Genomic DNA, 27,147 nt, shown 5'->3' on the forward strand with positions numbered 1-27,147 from the left:
GGAGGAGGATTTGGAGGTGGAGGAGGAGGAGGATTTGCCACATCACGTAGTGGTAGCAGTGGCGTCTCAGTCGGAGGCATGTCTGGGGGACGCATAAGGAGCTCCTCAAGCAGTATGACTCAAATGACAAGACGCATTTAAAACAGAATGAGTTTCTTTCCCTTTGGTTCTGCAAGCTTCCTCTTTCATCAAAGGGTACCACTCAACAAGTGCAACAACCTGAATGCTTTCTGAAAGCTTTTACCTTTTATTAGTTTTTCTTATAAGCTCACCCACCCAAAAATCAGACTTTGTTTCTACTGGAAAACACCAGATATATGACACAGTAAGATGTGATTTAGAAAGGTTATTTAGTATTAAATGAAAAAAAAACTTTGTTATCCTTAAAAAGGCCGTGTTAACAGATAATGCAGCTAACTAAACAATTAGGAACACTACAACAGAAGATCAGCCCAATATAAGCATTGACCATAATTAAAGGTCCTCTCCACATTTATAAAGCAGGCTTTCACGGCAGAGCACTAAACAGAATTTCCTAAAGATAAGGACAAGTCCCACATACTTAGTTTTCTGGTTTAGTTCCTGCTGCCATCCACATTCCACATCTGATCAAGTGAACCTGGTCTGTACACTTTCAGGACTACAATCCCTGAATATGTAGAACTTTCCACTCTTTTTATCTCCCAGCCCCTAAGTAAAAGTGCCAACTTGCTCAGTTTCTATCCATAACCTGTGAGCAAACAGATATTTTTGTCAAGCTTTTCCTCATTTCAAGAAATAGGCCAGGATCTGCAGAGAACACACTTGATTACATATCAGCACACTCCAATACTTCACTACTTTACTGTATAGTAAAATAAGTAAACAATTTAACTTGTATTCTGTTATAAGAAAAGTACAACCTTATTGAGCATTCCCAACAAAATATTATTGTATTCATTGCAAAAATAACAAATGTTTTATCAGGTGCTACTAAGACTATGACTCTGCCCAAGGGAGACTCCAAGGAGTTGCCACATGCTAGACTACAAAGAATCAATGAGATCAAGTAGATGAAGTGTGTGTATAGACACTGGCTGGGTCATCGAGTGCCATAATTCTCAGGGACTTCTGAATGTTTCCTCAGAGAACAAGGAAGCAGCCTGTTTGACACCTTGAGGGATGCTGAAAGTGGGCATCGTGTCGTTCTTAACATGAATTGTCCACTCAGGATTAGCTAGGGCTATTGTTCCATGAGAGTTACTTGCTCTTCATCCTTTGTGTTTATCATTCATATGATTATGTATACTTCTTTGTTTTGAATGCTCTGCTACTAATAAGCCATTTAAAATAATCCTGATTTATTGTTAGTGAGGAATAGCTGAAGATGAAACCCTAACAACTACCCTCTGAAACAGATTGGCTCTGTATTGCAAGTAATTCAATAAAACAGTATTGACCAAACATGTGGTGGTGTATTGTTTGACATTTGTGCGTACATCAAGACAAGTGCACAGACATTTGATTTTCATTTTTGGCAATTACATTAAAATTGACTTTACACATCCTGTTGAAGCTATGAACAACCAACTGTCACAAGAGAAGATGCAGCCCATTCAACACTGTAGCAAGAAACAGAGTTATAGTGTAACTAGGGGGCTCCGCCCCCTGCTCGCTTCGCTCGCCAACCCCTGGTGTTGGGTAATTATAAATAGCGTGATGTATGTATGAGATATAGCATAGTGTGAAGGTGTAGATGACGCACATAGGAAGCAAAGAATAAATTGCATGGCACAGTGTAAAGATTTATCGGAAAATTTGTTTGTACATAACATTAGTAGTAAAGATGGTGTCTTGTCCTTGAATGAGTTGTCCTTGGCATGGATCATTTATAAGCTCAACTTTAACGTCAGATGAAAGTCAAACTCGTGAGAAGGCCACATAAAGTTGTACATGTCCAAAAACGGGTTCAGAGAGGTAGATGCCAACCTTGTTCATGGTTTGTCCTTGTGATTTGTTGATGGTCATGGCAAATGCAGGTTTAATGGGGAACTGTCGCCGTTTAAGTGTAAAAGGTAATTGTAGGTTAGAACTTGTAAGGTCAATTGTAGGAATCAGAAGAGTATTGTTAGCATGTGATCCTGTAAGAAGTTTTGTTTCAATAACATTGTGTGTGATGGTGTTGACGACTAAACGTGTGCCATTGCATAAACCCTGTTTAGTGTTAAGGTTTCTTAATAGCATGATTATTGTTCCGATTGTAAGGTTAAGATTGTGTTGTGGTAATCCGGCTGGGTTAATAGTGTTCAAATATTGTAAGGGGAAATTAAGATGGTCATTGTTGTCATCAGAGTCAACTTTGTCAGAGCTTAGAAAGAGCCTTGCCTCTCCAGGAAGTAATGAAATGACTTGGTTATTTATGTGATCAACATTAATATTTTTTGGATATAATATAGTCCGTTGTGTTAAAAGGGGTATTTGGTCTAATGACAGTGCTGTTCCAAATATTTCCGTAATTAAGTCGTCGCAGATAAAGGCCTGAGGAATTGTAATAATATCTGGGTGAAGTCCATCTGTATTGGTGAGTGTCCCATCTCCCAGTTGTAATAACTAATTGTTATATTCTGGATCTGGATATCGCATGTTTTGTACCAACTGTATCTTTTGAAAGCAATGCCAATTGTCCGCGTAACATTTTTTCTTCTGCGGTTTCAGAAGTGCGTTGTAGGCGCAGACGTTTATTTTTTTTTTTGATGCGGGTTCGTTTTTGTGGTCCCGTTACTCGAGCCGTCTCGTTCTGTACCCGTGATCGTGAATTCATGACTTGTTTGTTCTTTATCGTTAGTAATATGGATGAGTAATAAGGAGGCTCGCACTCACTGTTAATATGGAGCCTTTTCTGCGGTTGAACGGTTAATAGTGCATCAGTGTAATGAGATTCACCTATTAAGGTGGAATGAACAATAGCTGAGCGCATGGCATGTGGAACAACAGCTAAGCACTGTGTAAAATCTCCTCCTAATAAAAGTACCGTTAGACGGGGATAATCTGATTCAAATATGTTGTGTTGTCCGTATGTGTGGGGTATTTGTATGATCTCGAGTGTTCGCTTTTGGTCGATCTTCCGTTTATGAGCCTCATTCTCGGGCTCGATGGGTGACCGTGTGTGGAGTCCGTAGTCTGTCCCGTTTAACTTTGGGGTGTGTGTCTGACTCCTCGTTTTTGTGTGATATGGGGGCGTTGCCTGATTTTATATTTTTGTTAGTGGAGAGGTGCCTTGTGTCTCATGTCTTCTTTATGTTAGTGTGTGAAATCCGTAGTCTGTGTCGTTTCGTGTGCCATGGGCTTTGTGTGGCGCTCGCGTGTGACTCCTTGTTTTTGTGTGGTAGGGGCACGTTGCCTCATTATTTATTTCTGTTAGTGCAGGGTGGCTTTGTGTGTCGTGGGTCTGAATCCTCCTTTTTGTGTACGTCCCGTTTCCTCTGCTATGTCTGTAGTCTATCCCGTTTCGTGTGCCATGGGCTTAGTGTGGTGCTCGCGTCTGACTCCTTTTTTTTTTGTGTGCCAGGGGCGCGTTGCCTCATTTTTTATTTCTATTAGTGGAGGGGTGCTTTGTGTGTTGTGGGTCTGAATCCTCTTTTTTGTGTGTGTCCTGTTTCATGTGCTATGTGGCGCCTGCGTCCAATTCTTTTTTTTTGTGTGCTAGGGGCTGGTTGCATGACTTTTTATTTCTGTTAGTGGAGGGGGTGTTTGTGTGTCGTGGGTCTGAATCGTCTTTTTTGTGTGCGAACCGTTTCGTATGCTATGTGGCGCTTGCGTGGGACTCCTTTGTTTGTGGTGTTCTAGGGGCGCGTCGCCTCATTTCTTATTTCAGTTACTGGAGGGGGGCTTTGTGTGTCGTGGGTCTCAATCCTCTTCTTTGTGTGTGTCCCGTTTCGTGTGCCATGGGCTTCGTGCGGCGCTGGCGTATGACTCCTTTTTTCTGTGTGCTTTGGGCGCGGTGCCTCATTTCTTATTTCACGTTGCATTCCATCCGGTTGTGGTGTTCTAGGGAGGGGGGGTATTTGTGGGGCCGCCTGCGCAGTACGTCGTTTGCGTCCACGGCCCATGGCCGGATGTCCCTGCGTCCATCCGGTTTACCATTCTCGTTTAGTAATATGGATAGTGCTATTCTATTGTATATTTATACACACATAATGAGTTATTCCAACAAATAAAGTCTGCTTTGGGTATTAAAGCACATCTCTACACACCATTGGGGGTAATCAGGTGCTCCCAGGGTGTGGTAATCTGTGCACATTGAATGGTGCTGCCAAGAAGAGTTCTGAAGGGCACGATGGCCACGGGAAACAAAGGACTTCCAGAAAGCTTATCAACCTGTCAGCAGGGATCATACAAGCCAGCTTGTTGTAGTAGAAACTCCTTGTGTGAAAGAGTAGGGAAAAGAAGGCAATTCAAAGTTAAGCTTTATCCCCTGGTATTACAGTTGATAACAAGCCAAAAAAGGTGGAGTTCGGGATGAAAAATTAAAATGCTCTCCCACCTGTTTAGCATAAAATTTTTATTTTCTAAACAACAATGGATTTTCAAAATGTGTTGCACTACAAAATATCAGATCACAAACAAAACCAAAATATAAGGCCAAAAAAAAAGTCAGAAAATGGCAGATGCTGGTGTGCCAAAGTGCCTAAACTATCCAATATTTTAATATCTGGCTCTCTTACTACTAACAATGTCACTTAGTCTGTTGTGTAGTAACAGAAACAGAGGCACAGAGACTGACAGACAGCAGGGAGACTGGGAGCATTAGAGGACTGACCCTTGACACACTGGTGACAGTAAAGATGATGATGGCAATATTAGAGTTCATCGTAACTGATGCTGCCCATTCTCTCCATTGTATGTTGTTGTGAAGCTTCTTTAGTCACAAGCTCATTTCACATCGGTGTGCTAAGAGACACCACTCCACTTATACATCTGTCACACTGTTTAATGCCTCCTTTCTTCATTTCTTAGACTAATGTCCCTGCAACCCAGACTAGAAAGGTGGTAGGAAATGGATGGATAAAAGGGGATTTGTATTATTAAACAACATAAAGTTCATCCAAAAACAATATAAGTTAAAGTCCTCATGGAACACACCACACGGGCAAATTGGTCAGTTGCAGTTGTAAATTGTTGGTTAAAGCAGAGATAGGCATTTGCTTCACACACATACAGGTAAGTGTTATCAACTCTGAGTCATTTCTAATTTTTAACTGGTCTCACAAAACAGACAATCTATAACCACTGATATGCAATAAAATTTATAAAAACACGCTGTGACAAACTAGCTGAGCAAAGTTAGTAGCCCACCTGCAGGTAATACTTCAGGTATGACTCTGGGTCTGTACACAAATCAGTATAGACAACACCATTTGCAAATGTGAAAGAAGAAAGTTAGGAGAATGGTTTACATGTAGCAGAACAACCCAAACAGATTTTACCTTTTGTAAAAGAGATAAGACAGTGATAAAGAGATGATGTAACAGCGTGATCACCCGTATAATTGAAGGTTTGCACAAAAAACAAAAGCATATAATAGGAGTGTGCAATATGTATCATCTATAATAAAATCTTAATTGTTGTTTTAATGATAATTATCAAGTATGTCACTCACTTTGCAAAAAACAATCAAAACCACGCCACCTTGCCTGTGTTATGATACATCATCAGTGTGAGCCTCTCCCAGTGTTCATTGTGTTAACTGTGAGAAAAGGAATTGTACCAGCAGAGTTTGGGCACTCAGACGTTATCTCTTAGTATTAAACATTAACAGATAATGGAGTTCAGTGTGGTTTCCTTACTTCTTTGTGGTGGTTTACAAAAAGCGGCACATTATGAGACACAACACAGAGACTTTGAAGGTTAACCAGATTCAACGCCAGAGCTCTGCAGTACTGCGCGTGTGGTAAATACCAGTTACAATGGGATAACTTACAGTCACATGTGATCACATTTTCTTTTGTTCCTCCTTCATACTGCTTGATTACCTTCATTTTTGTGTTGACAGCAATTGAATTTTTCTATCTGTAATTGTAAGACAAATGTAACTGAACATTGTTGAAACAGCTATAGGTAATAAACTGAGATCGAGATGAATGAGTCATGGTGTATGGAGCTGGTGTGGCAAAAACTGTTGTCCCTCTTTAAAATGCAATTTAAGTGAAATTGATCTAGTATGTAGCTCCATAGGTGTCAGGCAAAAAATATATCAGCTGAAACAAATTATTAATCCGTTCAAACTAATAATTTTTATTTCCGTAAAAGGCACATGCCTATTTTCTTGTACTTCTTTTAGCTGCTCCTGTTAGGTGTCGCCACAGCAGATCATCTGTTTCCATATAATCCTGCCCTCTGTCACTCCTACCGCAGACCTCACTAATTCCCTCGTACATATCTTGTACCAATCTTACATACTGTACTTCTCTGCCTCTCCCGACTTCCTCATACAATGCCACAGCTCCTCTCGAGGCACCCTGTCATATGCTTTCTCCAGGTCCACAAAGACGTAATGCAACTCCTTCTGGCCTTCTCAATACTTCTCCATCAACACCCCCCGAGCAAACATCACAGCTGTGGCACTCTTTCCCGGCATGAAACCGTACTGCCGCTTACTAATCATCACCTCCCTTCTTAACCAAGCTTCCATTACTCATTCCTGTAACTTCAGGCTGTGGCTGATCAATTTTATCCCTCTGTAGTTACTAAAGCTCTGCATATCATCCTTTTTCTCAGAAATCGGTACCAGTACACTTCTGCTTCACTCCTCAGGCATCATCTCACTTTCCAAGCATTGCATCATTTAAACAATATGATTAAAAGTTCCGCTGCCATCTCTCCCAACCCTCTCCATGTTTCCATAGGTATGTCATCTGTTCCAACAGCCTTCCCATTCTTAATCCTCTTCATAGTTGTCCTTAGTTCCTCCTTGCTAATCTGTTGTACTTCCTGATTCTCAAAGTACTCATTCCATCTGCTCAACACACTCTCTTCACTTGTGAGTACGTTTCTATCTTTATCGTTTATCATCCTAACCTAAATCATCATATGCCTTCTCTTTAGCCATCGCCAACCTCTTGCTCTGTATACTCTCCTGTACTTGCCCATTCTACCACCAGGTTTCTTTGTCCTGCTTTCACTGTCAAGATACCACACCAAGCATTCTTCTGGCTGTCAAACTTACCACTTCTGCTTGCGCAGCTATATGGTAACTCTTCAGTACCACCTGTCTTACATCCTTTCTGAACTCCACATTACAGTCTTCCTTTTTTAGCTTCAACCATTTGATCCTTTGCTCTGCCCTCACTCTCCTCCTCTTCTTGGTCTCCAATATCATCCGGCAGACCACCATCCTATGCTGTTTAACTATGGTTTCCCCTGCCACCATTTTGCAGTCTCCAATCTCCTTCAGACTGATACTACTGCACAGGATATAATCCACGTGTGTGCATCTTCCTTTGCTCTTGGTTAGCACCTTGTGTTCCTCGCACTTCTTAAAATATATACAGTAATCCCTCCTCGATCGCGAGGGTTGCGTTCCAGATCCGCTTCGCGAAATGTGAAAATCCGTGAAGTAGAAACCATATGTTTATATGGTTATTTTTATATTGTCATGCTTGGGTCACAGATTTGCGCAGAAACACAGGAGGTTGTAGAGAGACAGGAACGTTATTCAAACACTGCAAACAAACATTTGTCTCTTTTTCAAAAGTTTAAACTGTGCTCCATGACAAGACAGAGATGACAGTTCCGTCTCACAATTAAAAGAATGCAAACATATCTTCCTCTTCAAAGGAGTGCGCATCAGAGAGAGAGAGAGAGAGAAAAAAGCAAACAGTCAAAAATCAATAGGGCTGTGTGGCTTTTAAGTATGCGAAGCACCACCAGCTGCAAGGAAGGGTGCAATGTGAAGGTAGTCTTTCGGCATTTTTTAGAGGAGCGTCCGTATCCTCTAGGCCAGTGTGCAAACAGCCCCTCTGCTCACACCCCTCCATCAGGAGCAGAGAATGTCAGAGCGAGAGAGAGAGAAAAGCAAACAATCAAAAATCAATACATGTTGTTTGATCTTTTAAGTATGCGAAAGCACCGACAAAGCAGCCACATGTAAGCCCAGCAAGGAAGGGAGCAATGTGAAGGTAATCTTTCAGCGTTTTTTGAAGAGCGGTCATATCCTCTAGGGGTGCGAACAGCCCCTGTGCTCACAATATATTTGAGGAGTTTTATTTAATACGTAATATGCGATATGGTTGGGTAGCTTCTCAGCCATCTGCCAATAGCGTCCCTTGTATGAAATCAACTGGGCAAACCAACTGAGGAAGCATGTACCAGAAATTAAAAGACCCACTGTCCGCAGAAATCCGCGAACCAGCAAAAAATCCGCAATATATATTTAAATATGCTTACATATAATATCCGCGATAGAGTGAAGCCGCGAAAGTCGAAGCGTGATATAGCGAGGGATCATTGTAATCACCACAGTCGTGTCCATCCTTTTTGCAAAATTCACTACCATCTGACCTTCTTCATTCCCCACCTTTACACCATATTTACTACTCTCTCCCCACTTTATCCAACTCACTCCAGAAAAATTCTTTCTCATCCATCGCACACCCATTGCAGGCCATATGCACTAATAACAATCATCATCACATATTCAGTTTCCAGCATCTCAGTCAACACTGTGTCCAAAACTCTTTTCACCCCAAAACCACTCTTGACATATTGTAGATTCAGGATAACCTCTACCCCATTTCTCCTTTCATCCACTCCATGCCTGTTGAGTGTGTTTTATTTTGAAAGATATCTTTGTTGGGGTCCTCAATTCCAAAGCACACTTTCATTCTTTATTATATAAAACTCTTGCACAAATTCCTGCGTCCTCACCCCATTTCAGAAAATGGAGAAGGTGATGACACAAGAGAAAGAGCAAACAAGAAAACCAGTCTTCAAGATGCTACAGTATTGTAAGACAAACACAGGAATTCAGAGGAGAGTCTCTGCACACTGCCATTGAAAAAGAGATCAAGAGCGACTTGATGATTGATACCTGAGGTGGGCAGTAATGAAAATCCACTTGAGTGGTGGAAAACACAAGAAGTACATTTCCCCAATTTGGGGAAACCTGCAAAAAAAGTGCCAGTGCATCCCTGTTTCAAGCAGGCCTTCTGGGAAGGCTTTCAGCACCGGTTGTAACAGGTAACCGGGCTTCTCTGAAGTCAGATGCTGTGGACAGACCAGTGCTTCTGTCACACAACTTGAAGTTTCCTCAGTAGAATTTTACAATTGCGTCATTTTATAACTTATATCTCTTGTGCAATATTGGGCAGAACTTGAAGTTAAAAATTTGTTTAAAAATGTTATTGGTTTGTTTTTTTTTTTGTATCTTTGCGCAACATACAACATAAATTTATAAATGCTGTTTTTTACCTGTGCAGTATTTGACAGAAATTTGGATTTGTACACTGTAGTACAGCATGTTACTTTTTTGTTCTTGCTCGTAGGCTGCACAATTCACCTTATAGCAGAGCAGTTTATGTTAATCCAGACTGTAATGTTCATGCCCTGTAGTTGAATTATACTTAGTATTTTATTCCCTTTGGATTTATACCTTGTTTACATTAAGGGTAAGTCTCTGTTTAAATTGCTCTCATTATAATTGCAGCTGTGTTTACCCAAAAATACCAAAGTTCTGCAGCTCCAGTATGCTTCACGGGATGCTGGCAGTTCACACAGAAATAGAGAAAAGCCGGTATTGCAAAGTAAAGAAAAGTTCTGTTTAAAGTTTCTATATGTTGTTTGTTCTTTAATTTTTCTAATACAGTTGAACCATATCTATTCTGACACTCTTGATATCCTTCTGCTGTGAAACATTCTGACCTGTCATTGTTTACAAATGTCTTAAACGGCTATTATCATACACTGATTATTTCTGTATTATCTATATCTATTATTTATTTATTTATTTATTTATTTATTATACTAGTGGGCTTTGCCCCCTGCTCGTTTTGCTCATCAACCCCTGTGTTTGGTTAATCCATACATCATCCAACCTGCTACATCCTAACTACAGGGTCACTGGGGTCTACTGGAGCCAATCCCAGCCAACACAGGGCGCAAGGCAGGAAACAAACCCCGGGCAGGGCGCTAGCCAATCGCAGGGCTTGCACACACACCAAGCACACAATAGGGACAATTTAGAATCGTCAGTCCACCAACCTGCATGTTTTTGGACTGTGGGAAGAAGAACCTGGACGAAAGCCACGCAGACACGGGGAGAACATGCACACACCACGCAGGGAGGACCAGGGAAGCGAACCCAGATCTCCTTATTGTGAGGCAGCAGCGCTTCCCACTGCACCACCGTGCCTGCTGTTTGGTTAATCGGATATACAATTTTAAAAGCTTTTTTTTCTTTGGAATTGTTTCAATTTCATTAGTTGCACTTTTTAATTTAAAGGTTTATTAAAAACAATAAATGGAATTACCTTTTCTTCAAGATCGCATTGATTTTGAATCCGTTTTTGGAAATACATTGTGACAACGCAACGTATAATCGCCCGTGAGTGAATATTGTTTCTGTTTCTCTAATAAATAATCTGACGTTTTCCAATGGTTGTCCCTTTGATTTGTTAATTGTCGTAGCAAAAGCTATTCTCACGGTAAACTATAAACATTTTAATACGAATGGCATATCACAATCTCCTTTGGTATCCAATGTTATTCGCGGAATATATACATCACCTTACTTGTCGCCTGTTAAAATTTGCATCGCTTCTCCGTCATCATAAATATACACCTGACCGAATTGTGTATACTCTGAAATTAAACTTGTCGTTGCTTTAACTGTTGTGGGACGACCTTGCTTTGTCATGCTATTTTTTCAATTACACCTGGCTCTGATGATTAATCACCTTTTGTTTGTGCTAATGAGATCTTTACTATCTTTTTTTTTTTTTGATACTGTAGCGACTGACGTAATAAAGTGTCACAAAAGTTTTACTTGAACAATCGCCGACTTCGTAACCCCAAACACAACTGTCAAGCACCCTCTCCGACTCTTCCTCCCCCGGGTCTCGCCTCCCCCTTACCGCATCAATCAGTACCCCACTATCAGTCTTCCGTGCTGTACTCCACCCCCCTCACTCAATTATGTGAATTTCCCCTTGGGATTAATAAAGTATCTATCTATCTATCTATCTATCTATCTATCTATCTATCTATCTATCTATCTATCTATCTATCTATCTATCTATCTATCGTATATAGTGCCTTTCACATCTATCTATCTATCTATCTATCTATCTATCTATCTATCTATCTATCTATCTATCTATCTATCTATCTATCTATCTATCTATCTATCTATCTATCTATCTATCTATCTATCTATCTATCAGACCTATCAGTCACTTAAAACAAAAATGGCTTCAACCTGCTGGCGAGCTGCCTGTTCTGCTTGTCTCATGTCGTTGTTTTAAGAGCCGGGAGCACATTGTGCGTGTCTGCCAAAAGCAACCCAACAACTGCTTAGTTAGAGGTCTGTGCACTTGTTTTAAATGATGGCTCACTGACTTATCTCGCATGACGTTGTAAAAACAATAATTGTCCTTTATTTCTGACCCGGGCGTGGTTAAATCTCTTTCTTGCAGGTGGTATAACGCTGCTCCCAATTATGAAGTTCTAATCTTTTAATTCTGAGCCCTATTGGAGGTGCTTTGTTTTCATTTCCACTTGTTCTGGGCTGATTATCACTTTCCTTATTTTCTAAATTTGCACCTAGATTATTGTTTTTCTTTTTAGCATTTTTTTCTCTCCACCGCATTTGGGTCTCTTTTCTCCGCACTTTTCCTTCGTCTTCGTTTAGTCGTCGACGTTTCATTTCTACCGTATTGACCTTATACACTTTACATGCACTGAGAGCCATGGAGCTGTGTGTGCTGCGTGACTGCCTTTACACTATTCGTGGGTCTTTAAAATTGTCTTCCGAGAGGATCACGTATTGTAGCCTTGCTTTTGCTTTCCATTCCAGGATTTTCTTTTATATTTAGAGAGATTCCATATCTATTGACTATATTTATGTATCTAGATTGCAAATAGCATACATTGCATCAATGTTCAAATTGCTCACTACACATCAACATTGCTGCTACTTCTTTGTCTTGTCTTTGCACAATGTCTTGTCTTGTTTGTGTTTTAATTTTAAATTCTAACTTTAATTTTAATTCTATTTTTAATTTATTATTTGCACTTCATGGTCTTACACTGTGGACCCTGAGCTTCGCAATTTCATCTAACTGTATACTTTGTGAAAGGGCGTGTCCCGGAGACAGACAGGCAGACACGTTTACAGCCATCACCACACGTTTATTTTACTACTCACTACTATATACAAAGTCCTCAGTGCACCACACCAACAAACCCCCCACAGTCTCCAAAAGTCCTGGCTCCTTCAGCCTTCTCTCTCTTCTTCACACAACACAGTCGGGCCTCTCCTCGCCCCCACTGCACCGGCCTTGTCCTCCTCCTACCCGACTCCAGCCTTGATTGCAGGGCGGCGGCTCCTTAAGTAGGCGGCTGATTGCGGGCCGCACCCAGCCACCTGTGACAACTTGTATATGGTTGAGATGACAATAAAGTTCTCTTTGACTTTGACACTCTCTCCACAGACAGACACACTGCTGATCGCTGTGCCCAAGAGGTCATTAACGGCCTGGATGTTGGTTTTTTTAATCCAGGACATTTTCAAACAAAGACACTCAGACTTCTCGCTCAGTCTCTCGAGTGTCCTGATCAGAGCCTCCAATGACTCCATGAAGATCACAGCATTGTCAGCAAATTCAAGATCAGTTAATCTTTATCTACCAACATACACACCACAATAAATATCCTATTAAAAAGACAAAGTTAGATCAATAAGAGTTTTACAAATATATTTGCAAAGGATGCAATATATTGTCTATCATTATCGTCAAGGTCCCAGAAAATACAGAGATATAATTTTCTGCCAATATCGCAGTTCTTCAAACTTTACACTGATCTGAGACAACTGCAGCAAGCAAAACCTGCTCATTTTCACAATTTGAACCACTTAGGCATTAAATGGTTTTTGGCGATTATTGACCATAAATTACATACCCAAAAATAAACAGCTATTACTCTGCTTAAGTAATAAAGGAACTGCAAATGGCTGAAGAATAGTGAGTACAACACTATGATTAAAAATATTTCTTTATATCAATATCAACTAAATAAAACACAAAAAATATTTGATTCTTTAGGATTTTCTATCCAAAAAACTGGATTTTACAGTACATAACTAAGACATTTTATGAGGCACAACCCTGTAATCAAATTTTGTTTTTGCCCCTGTCTGTCAGCTATCATTGTGCTAAGTTTAGATGGTATAACATTGTAATGTAATTTAAACAATTTAAAGTTATATTTTTTGTCAAAGAGTGTCCACCTGTTTAGAAATATTTAGTCTCATGAAGCTCAACAATCTCTTTAAAACAAGTATTGCGGTATCATTTACATTTTGCTATTGTTTAGAAAAAAATATACATTATATACCTAAACACAAAAGTTTGTATAACTCTGAAGAAACATGTAAACAATTTGCAGTTACGTATGCACAATTATGTACTCATCCAAATCATTATTTTCAAAATAAATTTTCATGCCAGTCCTTGAAACAATCTCATTTACCACTCATCACAGTGACTTCTTGTATGTTGTATAATGGATTTTTTTTTTTTTTTTTATATTTTTATTTTATTAATTTTCATTGTAATCATTCCATACAAACAGATCAATTTATAACCCAACAAATTTGAAGACAAATCAAACCCCACCCCTGAGAAGGAGAGCTTAGCTAAAGGAAAATTGCTTAAGGCTTTTTAATAAGGCAACATTAGACAAAAGAAGGGGAGAAGTAAATATCTATGTAAGTAAGAGATGGAGAAGGGAGTTAAATGCGGTAATAGTTATTTCTCTTATTCTAAAATAATATTGATTAAATCCTGCCAGGTTTTGAGAAAATTTTGTACAGATCCTCTAACTGAGAATTTGATTTTTTCCAATTTCAAATAATATAAAACATCGGTTTCCCACTGACTTATAAGAGGAGAATTAGGATTCTTTCAATTTAACAAAATAAGTCTGCGTGCCAAAAGTGTAGTGAGTGCAATCACAGTTTGCTTGTCATTTTCCACTTTAAGTCCATCTGGAAGAACACCAAACACAGCTGTTAATGGGTTAGGAGGGATTGTGATACTAAGGCTGTCTGAGAGGCACTTAAAAATTTTGGTCCAAAATGATGTTAGTTTGGTGCAGGCCCAAAACATGTGACCCAGTGAGGCAGGAGCTTGGTTGCAGCGCTCGCAGGTTGGATCCTGGCCTGGAAACATTTTGGACAGTTTTAAGCGAGACAGATGAGCTCGATATATAATTTTTAGTTGAATAATTCTATGCTTTGCGCATATAGAACTCGAGTGAATTCTCTGCTTTGCTACCTTCCACTCCTTTTCTGATATATTGATTAAGAGATCTTCTTCCCAATGTCCTCTTGGATCTTTGAAAGGTAGGGACTCTAATAAGATTTTATATATTGCGGAAATAGTGTTTGTTTCCTCGGAATTGAGCAGTATATTTTCCAGCATTGTGGAGGGTGCAAGGTGGGGGAAATTGGGCAATTTCTGTTTAACAAAATTTCTGATTTGAAGATAGTAAAAGAAATGTGTAGCTGGGAGGTTGAATTTTGAACGTAATTGTTCAAAAGATGTAAATATGTTGTCTATATAAAGATCTCTGAGCATTTTAATCCCAAAACTTTTCCAGGTATTAAAAACTGGATATACTTGCAAAGGTTGAAAGAGGTGGTTCTCTTGCAGAGGTGCCACTGATAAAAGATTTTCCATCTTAAAATGCTTTCTAATTTGGTTCCATATTCTGAGTGAGTAAAGCACAGTTGGGTTATTAGTATATTTGTGATAACTTTCATTTATTGGAGAGCAGAGCAGGGAATATAAAGAAGTACTACAGGATTTTACTTCTATTGCGGACCAAGCCTGTGTATGTTCATCTATTTGTGTCCAGGTTTTTATGGCTTGTATGTTTGCTGCCCAGTAATAAAACTGAAAATTAGGTAAAGCCATGCCACCTTCTGCCTGAGGTCTCTGTAGGGTCGCTCTTCGGATACGCGAGTGTTTTGAGTTCCAAATGAATGAGGTTATTATTGAATCTGACTGTTTAAAAAACGATTTATTGATATATATTGAAATGTTTTGAAATAAAAAGAGAAGTTTAGGAAGGATATTCATCTTAACAACGTTAATTCTTCCGGCTACAGTGAGATGAAGTTTTGACCATCTATGCAAGTCTTGCTTAATTTTTTCCATACAGACGCCAAAATTTTGTTGATAAAGAACTTTATGTTTACTTGTGATATTTACCCCTAGGTATTTAAACTGATCTGCTATGGTAAAAGGTAGGGTGTCTAATCTAATATTATATGCTTGTGAATTCACTGGAAAGAGTATACTTTTATTCAGATTAATTCTAAGACTGGATATCTTTTGAAATTCTGCTAGTGCTGTTAACACTAGAATTACCAGAGCCTACGAAAAAACTCGTAGATCCGGCCCACCTTAAATCGCTTCTTAAAACCATTCTCACCTCTCCGCCAGCATCTTTTGTCATCTAAATGTACTGATAAAGACAAGCTGCCAGCAGCCGGCTATTCCATCCCCCCACCGACTTAGAACTTGGACGAACTTCTCTCAGCTCATGCCTTGATTGATTATCTGGGAGTGAGTGGAGTTTTAGAGTGGAAATAATAAATCGTTATTTGGAACACACGCTTTTCATGTGTGTTGCGTTTCTGCAGTAATCGGTGTAAACACATTTTTAAAACAGAAACGTTTTTTATATTCTAGTAACAAATGACAAAATGTAGGCATAAACTATATAATGTATGAAGCCTGAAGTCCAAATATCAAAGAAACACTTTCACAAAAGGTACAAAAAAAAAAGCCGCCGCCAAAAAAAGCCGCCTTAGTGTGGGACATTGACACCTATTTACTATAATAGCTGCTGTGGCGCAACAGTATCAGTTGCTGACTGGCAATCAGAAGGTCATGAGTTCGATCCTGCATGATTCCCTTATGAGAAGTGAAGTGTTCTTATTTTTACTGTTTTAGAATAAAAAGATACATTTGATTTCAGTCTGTAACAGCCGGTGTAATTTATGATATTTGCAAAGGTTAGCTTTGTTTTTTTTTTTTTTAATTCACTTTTCATTGTCTCAGTCGTGTTCAGGATCCTTCCCTACCCCATGTAAAAGTATAATAAAACAAGTGCACTTTTATTCAAGAATATAACCGAAGAAAAAAGAAAGCAAGTTACAGTAGGCGGTTGATATGACAGCTTGCGTGGTGCAATGCTAAGAACTGCTGATTTCCATTCCGTGCTATATAACTGTTAACTGTTAACATTTGAATGTGATGATTGCATATAGCTCTGTCTTATTCAGTGTGCGCAAGAACATGCAGGTGGCCAGTTGCTGAGTGCTACAACGCACATTTTAAAAAAGAAAGAGACAAATATATCTGAAGAAATCACTTTATGACGCGAATAGTACCAATCAGAAAACATCATCGAAGTAATGCAATATTATTTGAAAACGAACAGCGTCAGGTCAGGTGTGAAGTTATACTGGCGCTGTTTGAGTCAGATCAGAAGCTGAATAAGCTGAACAAACTCCTGTTCTGACTCTAAGTAAAAAGCATGAATTAATCAACAGAAATAACCGCGATCGACATTTTAGAGTTAACGATTTACAGTGCATACCAATTTATAAATTTTATGTCCGTTTTTCAGTAGTAAACTGCTCTTTTTTTGGGGGGGGAGGGGGGGGGGATGTGTTAGAGCGTGTGAGCTAATTCAGTGCTGAAAACGGCAAATATAGGAGTGAGTGAGATCGAACCGGGAAATCTTGATCACACTTGGTTTGCGTCTGTACTTGCGCTGTTTCTTAGAGTCAGATCGGGGGTGGGGATGCTAGAGCGCGTGAGCTTATTCAGTTCTGCTGGATCAACGCATATGTTGATCTTTTTTTCTTTCAGTAATAGCGCCAACATAAATCCACACCCGATCTGACGCTGTTCGTTTTCAAATAATATTGCATTAGTGCGATGATGTTTTCACATATATTGTCTCTTTCTTTCAGGTGTGTAATAGGAACCACAGCATAGAGAGAAGCGTGTACATTGTAACAGGTACACACGTTGTAAATGTAGGAAAGACGATCCTTGCGCGTGTGTGAACAGTTAACATTTGAATCTGATTATTGCATTTAACGCTGAACTTACTGCTCTGTACTATTCTATCCTCTGCATGTCCTGAAGTACAAAAGAAACAGCATACAGCAACATGTGGGGACTGGCAAGATCGGGAAAAAAAATACGCATTCACTGATTACAAAACGCAAGATGTTATGCGAATGAATATGAATAATATCAATAATGTTGCATCCGTGCCACAAAGTTTTCAGAAATGTACTATACAGGTCATAAAACAAATAATTCCAAATATCATATATACCTACGTCTGTGTTTTTTTTGTTGTTTTGACATCATTCACCATAAGGTGCACTCTAATTCAGCATGAGCAGGAACACTCAATAAAACCGAATAAAAAAATCAAGTGACAGTGAGGCACGAAGAAGGCAGATTCGCCAGCGTTTGTGTGTCAGCTTTTATCCCTCCAGATGAGAGAATGTCCAGTTCCATTGTCTCAAAACACCACTCACATCTCCAGTTATTCCGTTTCAATTAAAAAATAACAGCGTCAGATCCCTGGGGGGGGGGGGGTGGGGGGGGGGGGGGGTAGTATGTATCGTGATCGTGATTTAGAGAGAATAAAAGTAAAAAAAAAAACGGTAACTATTACAAGTCCTATAAATGCACAACGTGTGTTACACACGCAAACCAAATGTATGTGTGTACTACATTTTAGAGTTAACGATTTACAGTGCATACCAATTTATAAATTTTATGTCCGTTTTCAGTAGTAAGCTGCTCTTTTTTTGGGGGGGGGGGGGGATGTGTTAGAGCGTGTGAGCTTATTCAGTGCTGAAAACAGCAAATATAGGAGTGAGTGGGGATCGAACCGGGGACTCTCAATTACAAGTCAGCAAATCTTATCGCTACACCAGGGAAGCTATTGTATCAGTCTCGAACCTTTTCTGGAAGTGATTTTACTTGATCTTTGGACTTCAGGCTTCATACATTATATAATTTATGCCTACATTTTGTCATTTACTACTAAAATATGAAAAACGTTTCTGTTTTAAAAATGTGTTTACACAGATTGCTGTAGAAATGGAACACACATGAACTGTGTGTGTTCCAAATAACGATCTATTATTTCCACACTAAAACTCTAGCAGTTCAGTCACTCCCAGATAATCAAACAAGGCATGAGCTGGGACGGTGGGGGATGGAATAGCCGGCTGCTTGCTGGCTCGTCTTAATCGGCACATTTAGAAGACAAAAGAGAGCTGCGAATGGTTTTAAGGTGGGCCGGATCTCGAGTTTTTTCGTAGACTCTTGTAATTCTAGTGTTAAAACAGCAGGGACAGTGTTTTCTGGGTCTGATATATATAAGACCATATCATCTGCATATAGAGAAATTTTCTGTTCCAGTCCTTCTCTGACAATCCCCTTTATCTGATAAGAATTTCGACAGTGAACCGCCAGTGGTTCAATAGCGGTTGCAGACAACAGTGGCGACAAGGGACATCCTTGTCTGGTACCACGTTCGAGTTTAAAGTAGTCTGAGCAAATGTTATTAATACAAACTGAAGCTTCTGGATTGGTATATAGTAGTTTGATCCATGCACAAATATTCGGGCCAAACCCAAATTTCTCCAATGCAGTGAAAAGGTAATTCCATTCAATCATATCAAATGCTTTTTCTGCATCTAATGATAGTAATATCTCTGGGGTGTTTGATTTGCTGGTGAATATATAACATTAAGCAAGCGTCGGAGATTTGAAGATAGGTGTCGGCCTTTAATAAATCCAGTTTGATCCTGTGATATTACCGAGGGCAGCACTTTCTCCATCCGTCTAGCTAGGATTTTTGAGAGTATCTTAACATCATTATTCAGGAGAGAAATTGGTCTGTATGATGCACATTGTAACAAGTCCTTATTTTGTTTAGGAAAGACGGTGATTAATGCTTGTCGAAATGTTTGAGGTAGTATTTGGTTGTCTCTAGCTTCTGTAAATGTTGCCAATAAGAGGGGAGATGGCTGAGTGGAGAATTTCTTATAAAATTCTACGGGGTAACCATCAGGGCCTGATGATTTCCCGCTTTGTAGTGACTTTATAGCGTCTAGTAATTCTGTTAGCGTTAGAGGTTTATCCAGTTCCTCAGCACTTAAAGCATCTATTTGTGGTATCTGTGATGTATCCAGAAATGCATTAGATTGTGTGTTGTCTTCTTTGAACTCAGTAGAATATAAGGATTTATAATAATCTCTAAATGTGTGCATTATTTTATTATGGTCAATGATTTCTTCTCCATTCCTGTTGGTGATTACTGGTATTGCATTGTGAACTTCTTGTTTGTGAATTTGTTGAGCTAAAAGCTTATTAGATTTTTCTCCGTGTTCATAGTAATGCTGTCTAGACATATAAATAAGTTGTTCAGTTTCTTTAGTTGTTAAGATGTTAAGTTCTGTATGCAGGGCCTGCCTTTTCCTGTGGAGAACTTCATTTGGACGCCTGGCTTGTTTCTCATCTATTCTAGTAATTTCACTTCTTAGCTCTGACACTTTCTTGGTTTAGATTTTGGTTTTTGTGCTGCAGTTTACACATCTTCTCCTATATTCTGTTGCAATTTCTCTATCAAAGTTCGGTGAGATTTTATTTACTTATTTTCTTGTCATTGTTTTTTGTTTCTTGCATTTCACCTCTGTAATAAACTAAGTACATAGATCCATTTTCATCCCAGCATCTTCAAATGCCGGGATACAAGGTTGGGGACGATGACTCTGCTGGTAACCCTGAGCACAGGAAGGAAATTGGAGCACACACAGAGCAAGTCATATCAACACACACACACACACACATCTGCTCCAGTGTTTCACTTTCAATTTGCAGGTAGTAAGTGCTGCCTTATATGCACATGAGACTTGTTCACTGGTGATATGACCCATCACTGCCACCACCACTGAAGGGATCAACACAGCTGTGGGAAATTTTTTTATTGTTTTCCTAACTGTCTTTGCTTCACAGAGCGACCACTTCATAATTCCACCCAAACCTTACCTCCCAAAAGTTCAAACTATTATTTCATGTTAGTATTTGTGCTCGTTTCTGAGTTTCAGTTTGGTGGAGGCAGGGACAGTAGAGTTGGGAATAAAAGAGGCGTGGGGCATGTGTGCTGTTATACCGTGAGCAAACCATATTGCTGAAATGCCTAGTTTGTCTCATGTGTTCACAAAAGTGTGAAACATTTACATTCAATCAAAGGGGGGGGGGGGGGGGGGGGGGTTCTCACATGAAACTTTGAGAGCTACAGTGTAACAGTATTCACAGGAATGCTAAGAAAAATTGCCTGTATTTTGAGTTGAAATTTAAAAAGCACCGCTCAGTAAACTGACATAGGGAAAACACGCAGCAGACAGCGTCCAGGTATGGTAATTGAACCCATGACACACAAACTGTAAAACTGAACGTCACAAAGCTTCAAAGTTATGCTAAAAGAAGTACTTAAAAATTAAGGATAGCATTAAGTCTATCATCAAACACATTAGAGTCAAAACTGTGACTAGAATCTCAATCTAGCTTTGTGCATAATGATGCATAAAGATGAGCTGTTATAAAAGCCAATTATTGCCTGTCTTTTACACACAGTTGTGACATATAATATAGATGACCAATCATAGACAATTATACATCATTAGAATGGGCTGAATCTTGGCTTTTCAATGGAGACTGTTTGAGTCTCGAATAGGTGAGATCTTTGATAAAAATAAACTTCCCACAGTTGTGACACGCTGCTTGTCTTGGGGTATACAGTACATGTGAAAAATGAATATTTTAGCAAGAGCGAGCAGACAAAATGGGAACTCATTATTTATTTTAAAGAAGGCATTCTTGGACATGTAAAAAAACTATTATTGCTTTTGATTGGTTTATGCAACGTACACAAACAACCAGGGGCATAACTAGACAGAATGAGGCCTGTGTGAAAGTTTTTAATGGGGCTCCTAGGATTAGGTACCTCAATATTCATATATGTATATCAAATATTCTTGTACATATTTATTCAAACAGGAGAAATATAACTATATAATTTAACTAACACACAATTTAATTTCTGAAGTCTTTAACTACAAGTGATGTCCTTTGCACTATGACTGCCTCTCCCACTTCGCACTGCTATCAATGTGGGCATCATTTATGAAATGGCCCACATCATTTTTAAAAATATACACGAGGATATCACACACGTACGACTAGGAAGGAGCTGAGAGAACCAAGTGGGGGTAATTACCCACCAGGCCAGGGGGTGGCGGGGTGCACTAAACCTACCTCTGTTATCTCTGCAGCCCAAATACGGGAAAACCTGCCTGATTTGACATTACCTACGGTTCAGGCGCCCAGACTGATGTCATTTCCAGTTCCGCCGCCCAGACTGACATCACTTCCGGATCTGGTCAGATGACATCACTTCCGGTTCCAGCCAGATGACATCACTTCCGGTTCATGGCCTATAAAACCATAGACATAGAATTACAAGATGCCTCATGACCAGCAGCATCGTAAGTCAACATCGCTTCCATATTACTAGTGGCACTGCTGTGGAGTGAAGTAATGGATAAAGATGCCTCACGTAGTGCTGGGCGATATACCGGTTCTTACCAAAAAACCTTTTTATTTTTGTTATGATATGGATTTTTCTTATACCGCAACACGGTTTAAATTGCCTAAACGACGTTCGGAACGTGGCGCAGCGGGAAAACTGTTCAAGTGGGGACCTTTTTCACTGCTACACCGCTAATCACAGCGGTGTTGCACGGGGGCTCTTTTTCACTGCTACACCGCTAAATAGGTAGTGGTAGTGTAGGTATTGCACTCTGAAAATGGACAGAGAACATTCCGAAACTGAAACTGAAGCTGTAGCAGACGATAAAGTTGAACGTGATGACACAGAATAACTTTTGCTGAAAAAAAGGAGTCGCGTCCGTTATCTGGAGATGCTTTGGTTTTAAAAGGTCAGATGTGGACCATTATGTTCAAATGTGTAAATACTGTTTCTATACTACTGGATAATACTGCAAGCCAAGTTGTACTTGGTTTATTTGTTTTCAATACTGTGTAATGTACCTGGGTACTGTGTAATAGTGTGACGACATGTTGACTTTATTCTCGACATTTCTACTTTATTCTCACCGTTTATGTCAAGATTAAAGTCGACATGTTGACTTTATTCTCGTAATTTGCCATTAAAGTAGAACATCGTAAAATGAATATTTAATTAACTAGATTTTCTCAAACCCTGTCATAAGTTATATAGCACATTAAATGCTTTGTGTTAAGTGTTCCCCGAGCCATGTTAAATCGAGTAAGTGCTTCTTAAACTGACTTCCTCTTGTACTGAGGAGGCACCCGCAGCGATCGCCGCACCGAATACATTCACTTCATGATATTCCTGCTCTCAGAACATTTAGAATGCTGAGATAAATACTTGATATCATTTTCATGATGAAATGCATTAAAGCAGATATTAATCATGGAGGTTACACTGCTGCCTCGCAGCAAAGGGGTCCTGGGTGTTCCCTGCTTTGAATTTGCATTTGTTTCTGGTGGGTTTACTCGGCGCTTCAGTTTCCTTTCAAAGTCATGTAGGATGTGGGATTTTGTTCTGCTGTATTGACCCTGCTAGTGTATGTGTTACTCGTATTCACCCTGCGATGTGCTGGCGACCTGTTTAGGATTTTCTCCTGCCTTGCACACAATGTTTGCTGGGATGGGCGCAACCCTGAATAGATGGCATAATTAAACATGTATAGCAAAGATATTTTTAAAGTTCTGAACACTCCGTGGGCTAAGTTTATAACTAGTTTCAATTTCACAAAGACATTTATCGTGTGGTGATTGGTTATGTGGAGAAAGTAAAAGGAAGGATAGGAACTGGGGGTTTGGTACGTCAGACAGAGACGGCACACATGCAGTAAAGAAAGTCCGCTCAGAAGAACATCCATTGAATTCTGTGTTCGTGTCTCCGACCACCAGATCACAAACCCAACATTTACACAATATTTAAGTTAAACCTGTGCGATACCCATTCATACATCCAGTTTTTGGAGCCTCGTCACACCTGCCATAAAGGTCTCTACACTGAATGTACACCTGGGGACCCCTTACTGCGAGGGAGCAGCACTACCGCCTCACTGCCATGCTTGTTTAATACCTGCATTAATGCATTTCATCATGAAAATGATATCAAGTATTTATCTTAGCATTCTAAATTTTTAGAGAGCAGGAATATCATGAAGTGAATGGATTCTGTGCAGTGATTGCTGCCTCCTCTTAGTGCGGAGGAAGTCAGTTTAAGAAGCGTAGTGATTAACAACTGGGTCGGGGAACACAACACAAAGCATTTAATGTGCTACATTAACTTATGACGGGGTTTGAGAAAATCGAGTAAATTAAACATTGATTTTAGGATGAAGTTTAGTTTATGACATTCTGCTTTAATCATGAAGTAAACTATGAGAATAAAGTGGAAATGTCGACTTTAATCTTGACATAAGCGTCAAAATTAAAGTGGAAATGTCGAGAATAAAGTCAGCATGTCGACTTTATTCTTGACACATACCGGTAATTTGTTTTTTTTCTTCCCTCTTTACTGTATTTTTTTTTTTCTTCACCGTGGCCCTAATGCACTTCTGTAGGGCTATACCACAAATAGCATCATACTGTAAATGCAAGGTGCAGTTTTATTATTTATGTATATAGCTTAGCTTGAAGCAAGGTCCATATTAATGCAATTTGCCTAAATGATGGTACAGTTGGTAAGGATGTCATCACCAAGTTGCACTTGTTTTATTTTATTTTAATTTGGTGAATACTGTGTAATGCACCTGGGCTTGAAGTCTTGAAGTAATAGTGCAACTATCAGTAATACTATTATGTATTTTATTGTAATTATTTATTAGTTTAAATATTATACAGTTTATTGATGGTAAAGTTGTTGAAAAAGTCACTTTAACCTGTCAGTGGACAGAGATGGTTAACATTAACAAAGTGTAGTTGGTTCACAAAAAATATTTACTATTTATTGCTTTTCTAAAACATGTTCAGTGCAATACAACTATTGACAAGCACCTCTGGATATTTTACTAAGTCTAAATGCCTCTTTGGATGGCTGAAAATATGTTGTCAAAATCATAGTTTAAGTTCTTGAAAAATTTGTTCAATAAAAAGGTTCTATATTTTGACTGCAACTGTCATGCAATGTGATTCCTTCTCTTCATTAGTGCCACCCCCTTGAAAACTATCACTTTATGGGGCCATGCAAACCTGTTTTAATACTTGTGTGCAAATTAAAATGTTTTTTTGTACGATGTACAATTCTCATAACAGTGGAATAGGTTATTCTTAGCCAGTCTACTGCAGTAATTGCAGTGGAAAATGTGGTTAACATTCACTCATGCATGGGGAAAAAAATACCATTGAATACCGTGAAACTGTCAGAATTTAGAAAAATACTGTGATATAGAATGTTGGTCATACCGCCCACCTCTAACTTCATGCATGTGCTGCTTGGGATTGTACAAACCGCTGTACGCTCCAAATCACACCACAGGAATTACATTTCATAGGTGAAGCTGAACAATTGTTTTGGTTGGCCATTAGATAATAATCCCATTTTATAATCTTAACTTTAGCTACGCCAGGCTAAGCTAGCAAAGCTATGCATTTATGTGCTCAAGTGAGCCTCCAAACAACGTTTTGGCTGAATGTATTTAGTCACTAACTATGTAGATTGTTGTTAGCTGTTAACATTTCTCAAACTTTTAAAGTTTCCCAAAGAAATCCACCTCAGGAAGCAGTGGGAGGTCAGGTGGCCCTTAGACGGGATTTTGAGAAAGCTGTCCGGTGACGTGTGCCATGCTAGTTTGGTAACAGATGCTGTACTGGCATCAAATGATCAAAGCTACCACTCGCTCACATTAAAAAAGATCTGATGATTCCTTCTGAGGGTCCAGTCAAGGTGGTCAAAGTCGCTGAGCGTGTTATCTGACAGTCGACATTAGGGCAAGCTGTCAGTATATTTTTGATCAATCAGTTTGTTCGGGCTGAGATTGGTTCAGATGATGTGTTTTTTCTCAAGGAGCACATTGAGGAAACAAAGTTTGAAATTGACAACCATCATTTCATGCTCATGTCTTTAGTTGTGTCTGTCTTCCACAAACTAAGGCTGCACCATATTGCCAGACTGAATACTCTCAAATTACAGAGTGGCAACAAATGGAAAAAGCTATGGAAGACAGTTCTGTGTCATGGATTTTAGATCCTATCCTGTATATATTTAAGTAACCACATTGTTAGTGTGTGCGTGTGTGTGTGTGTATGAGAGAGAGAGATTGAGAGAGGAATGAGTGAAATGTTTTCAGAAATTATTAAAGCCAATTTGTATACAATAGAATTGTTTGTTTTTGTCATTGAGTGTATCATTTCACTGTTAAAAGAAAGACAAACAAAGATAACTGGCAGTAATAGTGCAAAATTCACAATTGGTATGCCAGTTTGAAAAGATACGTTTTCAGGGCAGTTTTAAAATGTGTTATTGAATCGAGCTGACGGATATGAGAGGGAAGAGAATTCCCAAGTGGAGGAGCACAAGGAGAGACGCTCGAGCTCCCATAGCACAGAGTTTGATGTGCGGTACAGAAAGTCGAGCTGCAGATGAGGATCTGAGTGATCGAGAGGAGTGTAAGTCTGGAGGAGATCAGTGAGGTTGTGGAGAGCTTTAAATGTTAAGAGCGGTATTGTGTATTGTATTCTGTAGTTAACAGGGAGCCAGTGACGCTGAGAGAGAAGAGGTGTAATATGTTCAGTGGATTTAGAACAGCAGGTTAATATCCTGGCAGCAGAATTTTTAAGAAGCTGTAAGCGATGGATACGTTTTTTGTGGGATGCCAGATAGAATAGCATTACAATAATCTATACGTGAGGTGACTCAGGCATTAAACAATACTTCAGTACTGTGTTGTGTAAGAACAGGACAAAGTCTAGAAAGGTTTTGGAGATGGAAGAAGGCAGTCTGAGAAATGTTACTTATATGGGAGGAATTATTTATTATTAATAATAATAATGATAATAACTTAATAATTGTCATTATTAGTGTATACATTGAAATATATAATTGCATTTCAACAATTTGCCAAAATCGGTTGTATGTAAATGATACTGTTTTAAACGTTATTGTTTTTTCATCATAAAACCTGGTTTCCACGTTTACCCGTATTAGTTTAAATGGCACTTTTGCCACTCGCAATATGGCATACGTGCTGACGTATCATGTCGACTGGGCAACACACTGAATGCGGTGTCTATCTATATACAGTATGTCTATGTATAAAACCGCCATCTTTCAAAACCTTATCGGTTCAGTCCTGGAAATCAACCAAAACACTACAACTTTGTTTTCTTTACCCTTTTGCAGCCAGGGACAATATACGGGTGGCTGCTACAAACCTTTATCGTGTGTTGAGACTGCTACTTTCACAAGTATTACAATGCTTTTTAACATTTATTTTGAAATTATATATTGTTAATACTGATAGTAATCATCTCAAAAAAATTATTTTCATCACATGTTGAAGTTATAAAAAAACCCACCTTTAGTATGCAGTACCAGCACACGTATGTTAAAGGAACTACTGTTGTTAAATGTTTTGTAAACTTGAAAAAGAAGTGAAATTGATTAAAAATACATAATAGTGCAGTAGCACTGGCAATGATGTAACTTTAGGAAGTATCGTTATAATTTTGTCATTTGTATACAATACAAAAAAGAGAAATGATCCATAAGGAACTGTATTGC

The 27,147-nt window shown here is 39.1% G+C and overlaps 1 protein-coding gene and 1 long non-coding RNA gene across 3 annotated transcripts in view; both read left to right on the forward strand.

Annotated features, from left to right (window-relative positions):
• LOC114642495 (keratin, type II cytoskeletal cochleal-like) overlaps nucleotides 1–254 on the forward strand; it is a 41,890-nt gene extending 41,636 nt beyond the window's left edge. For both annotated transcript variants that reach the window (XM_051925064.1, XM_051925066.1), the window contains exon 10: nucleotides 5–254. In XM_051925064.1, the coding sequence (XP_051781024.1) occupies nucleotides 5–141 (137 nt within the window). In that variant the 3' untranslated portion in view covers nucleotides 142–254. The remainder of the gene's footprint in view (nucleotides 1–4) is intronic.
• Nucleotides 255–558: 304 nt separating this feature from the next.
• LOC127527196 (uncharacterized) overlaps nucleotides 559–27,147 on the forward strand; it is a 54,552-nt gene continuing 27,963 nt past the window's right edge. The window contains exon 1 of the long non-coding RNA XR_007934498.1: nucleotides 559–966. This is a non-coding gene — a long non-coding RNA (uncharacterized LOC127527196). The remainder of the gene's footprint in view (nucleotides 967–27,147) is intronic.

Source organism: Erpetoichthys calabaricus, chromosome 3, assembly GCF_900747795.2.
Source record: "Erpetoichthys calabaricus chromosome 3, fErpCal1.3, whole genome shotgun sequence".
In the NCBI taxonomy this organism is placed as follows: domain Eukaryota; kingdom Metazoa; phylum Chordata; class Cladistia; order Polypteriformes; family Polypteridae; genus Erpetoichthys; species Erpetoichthys calabaricus.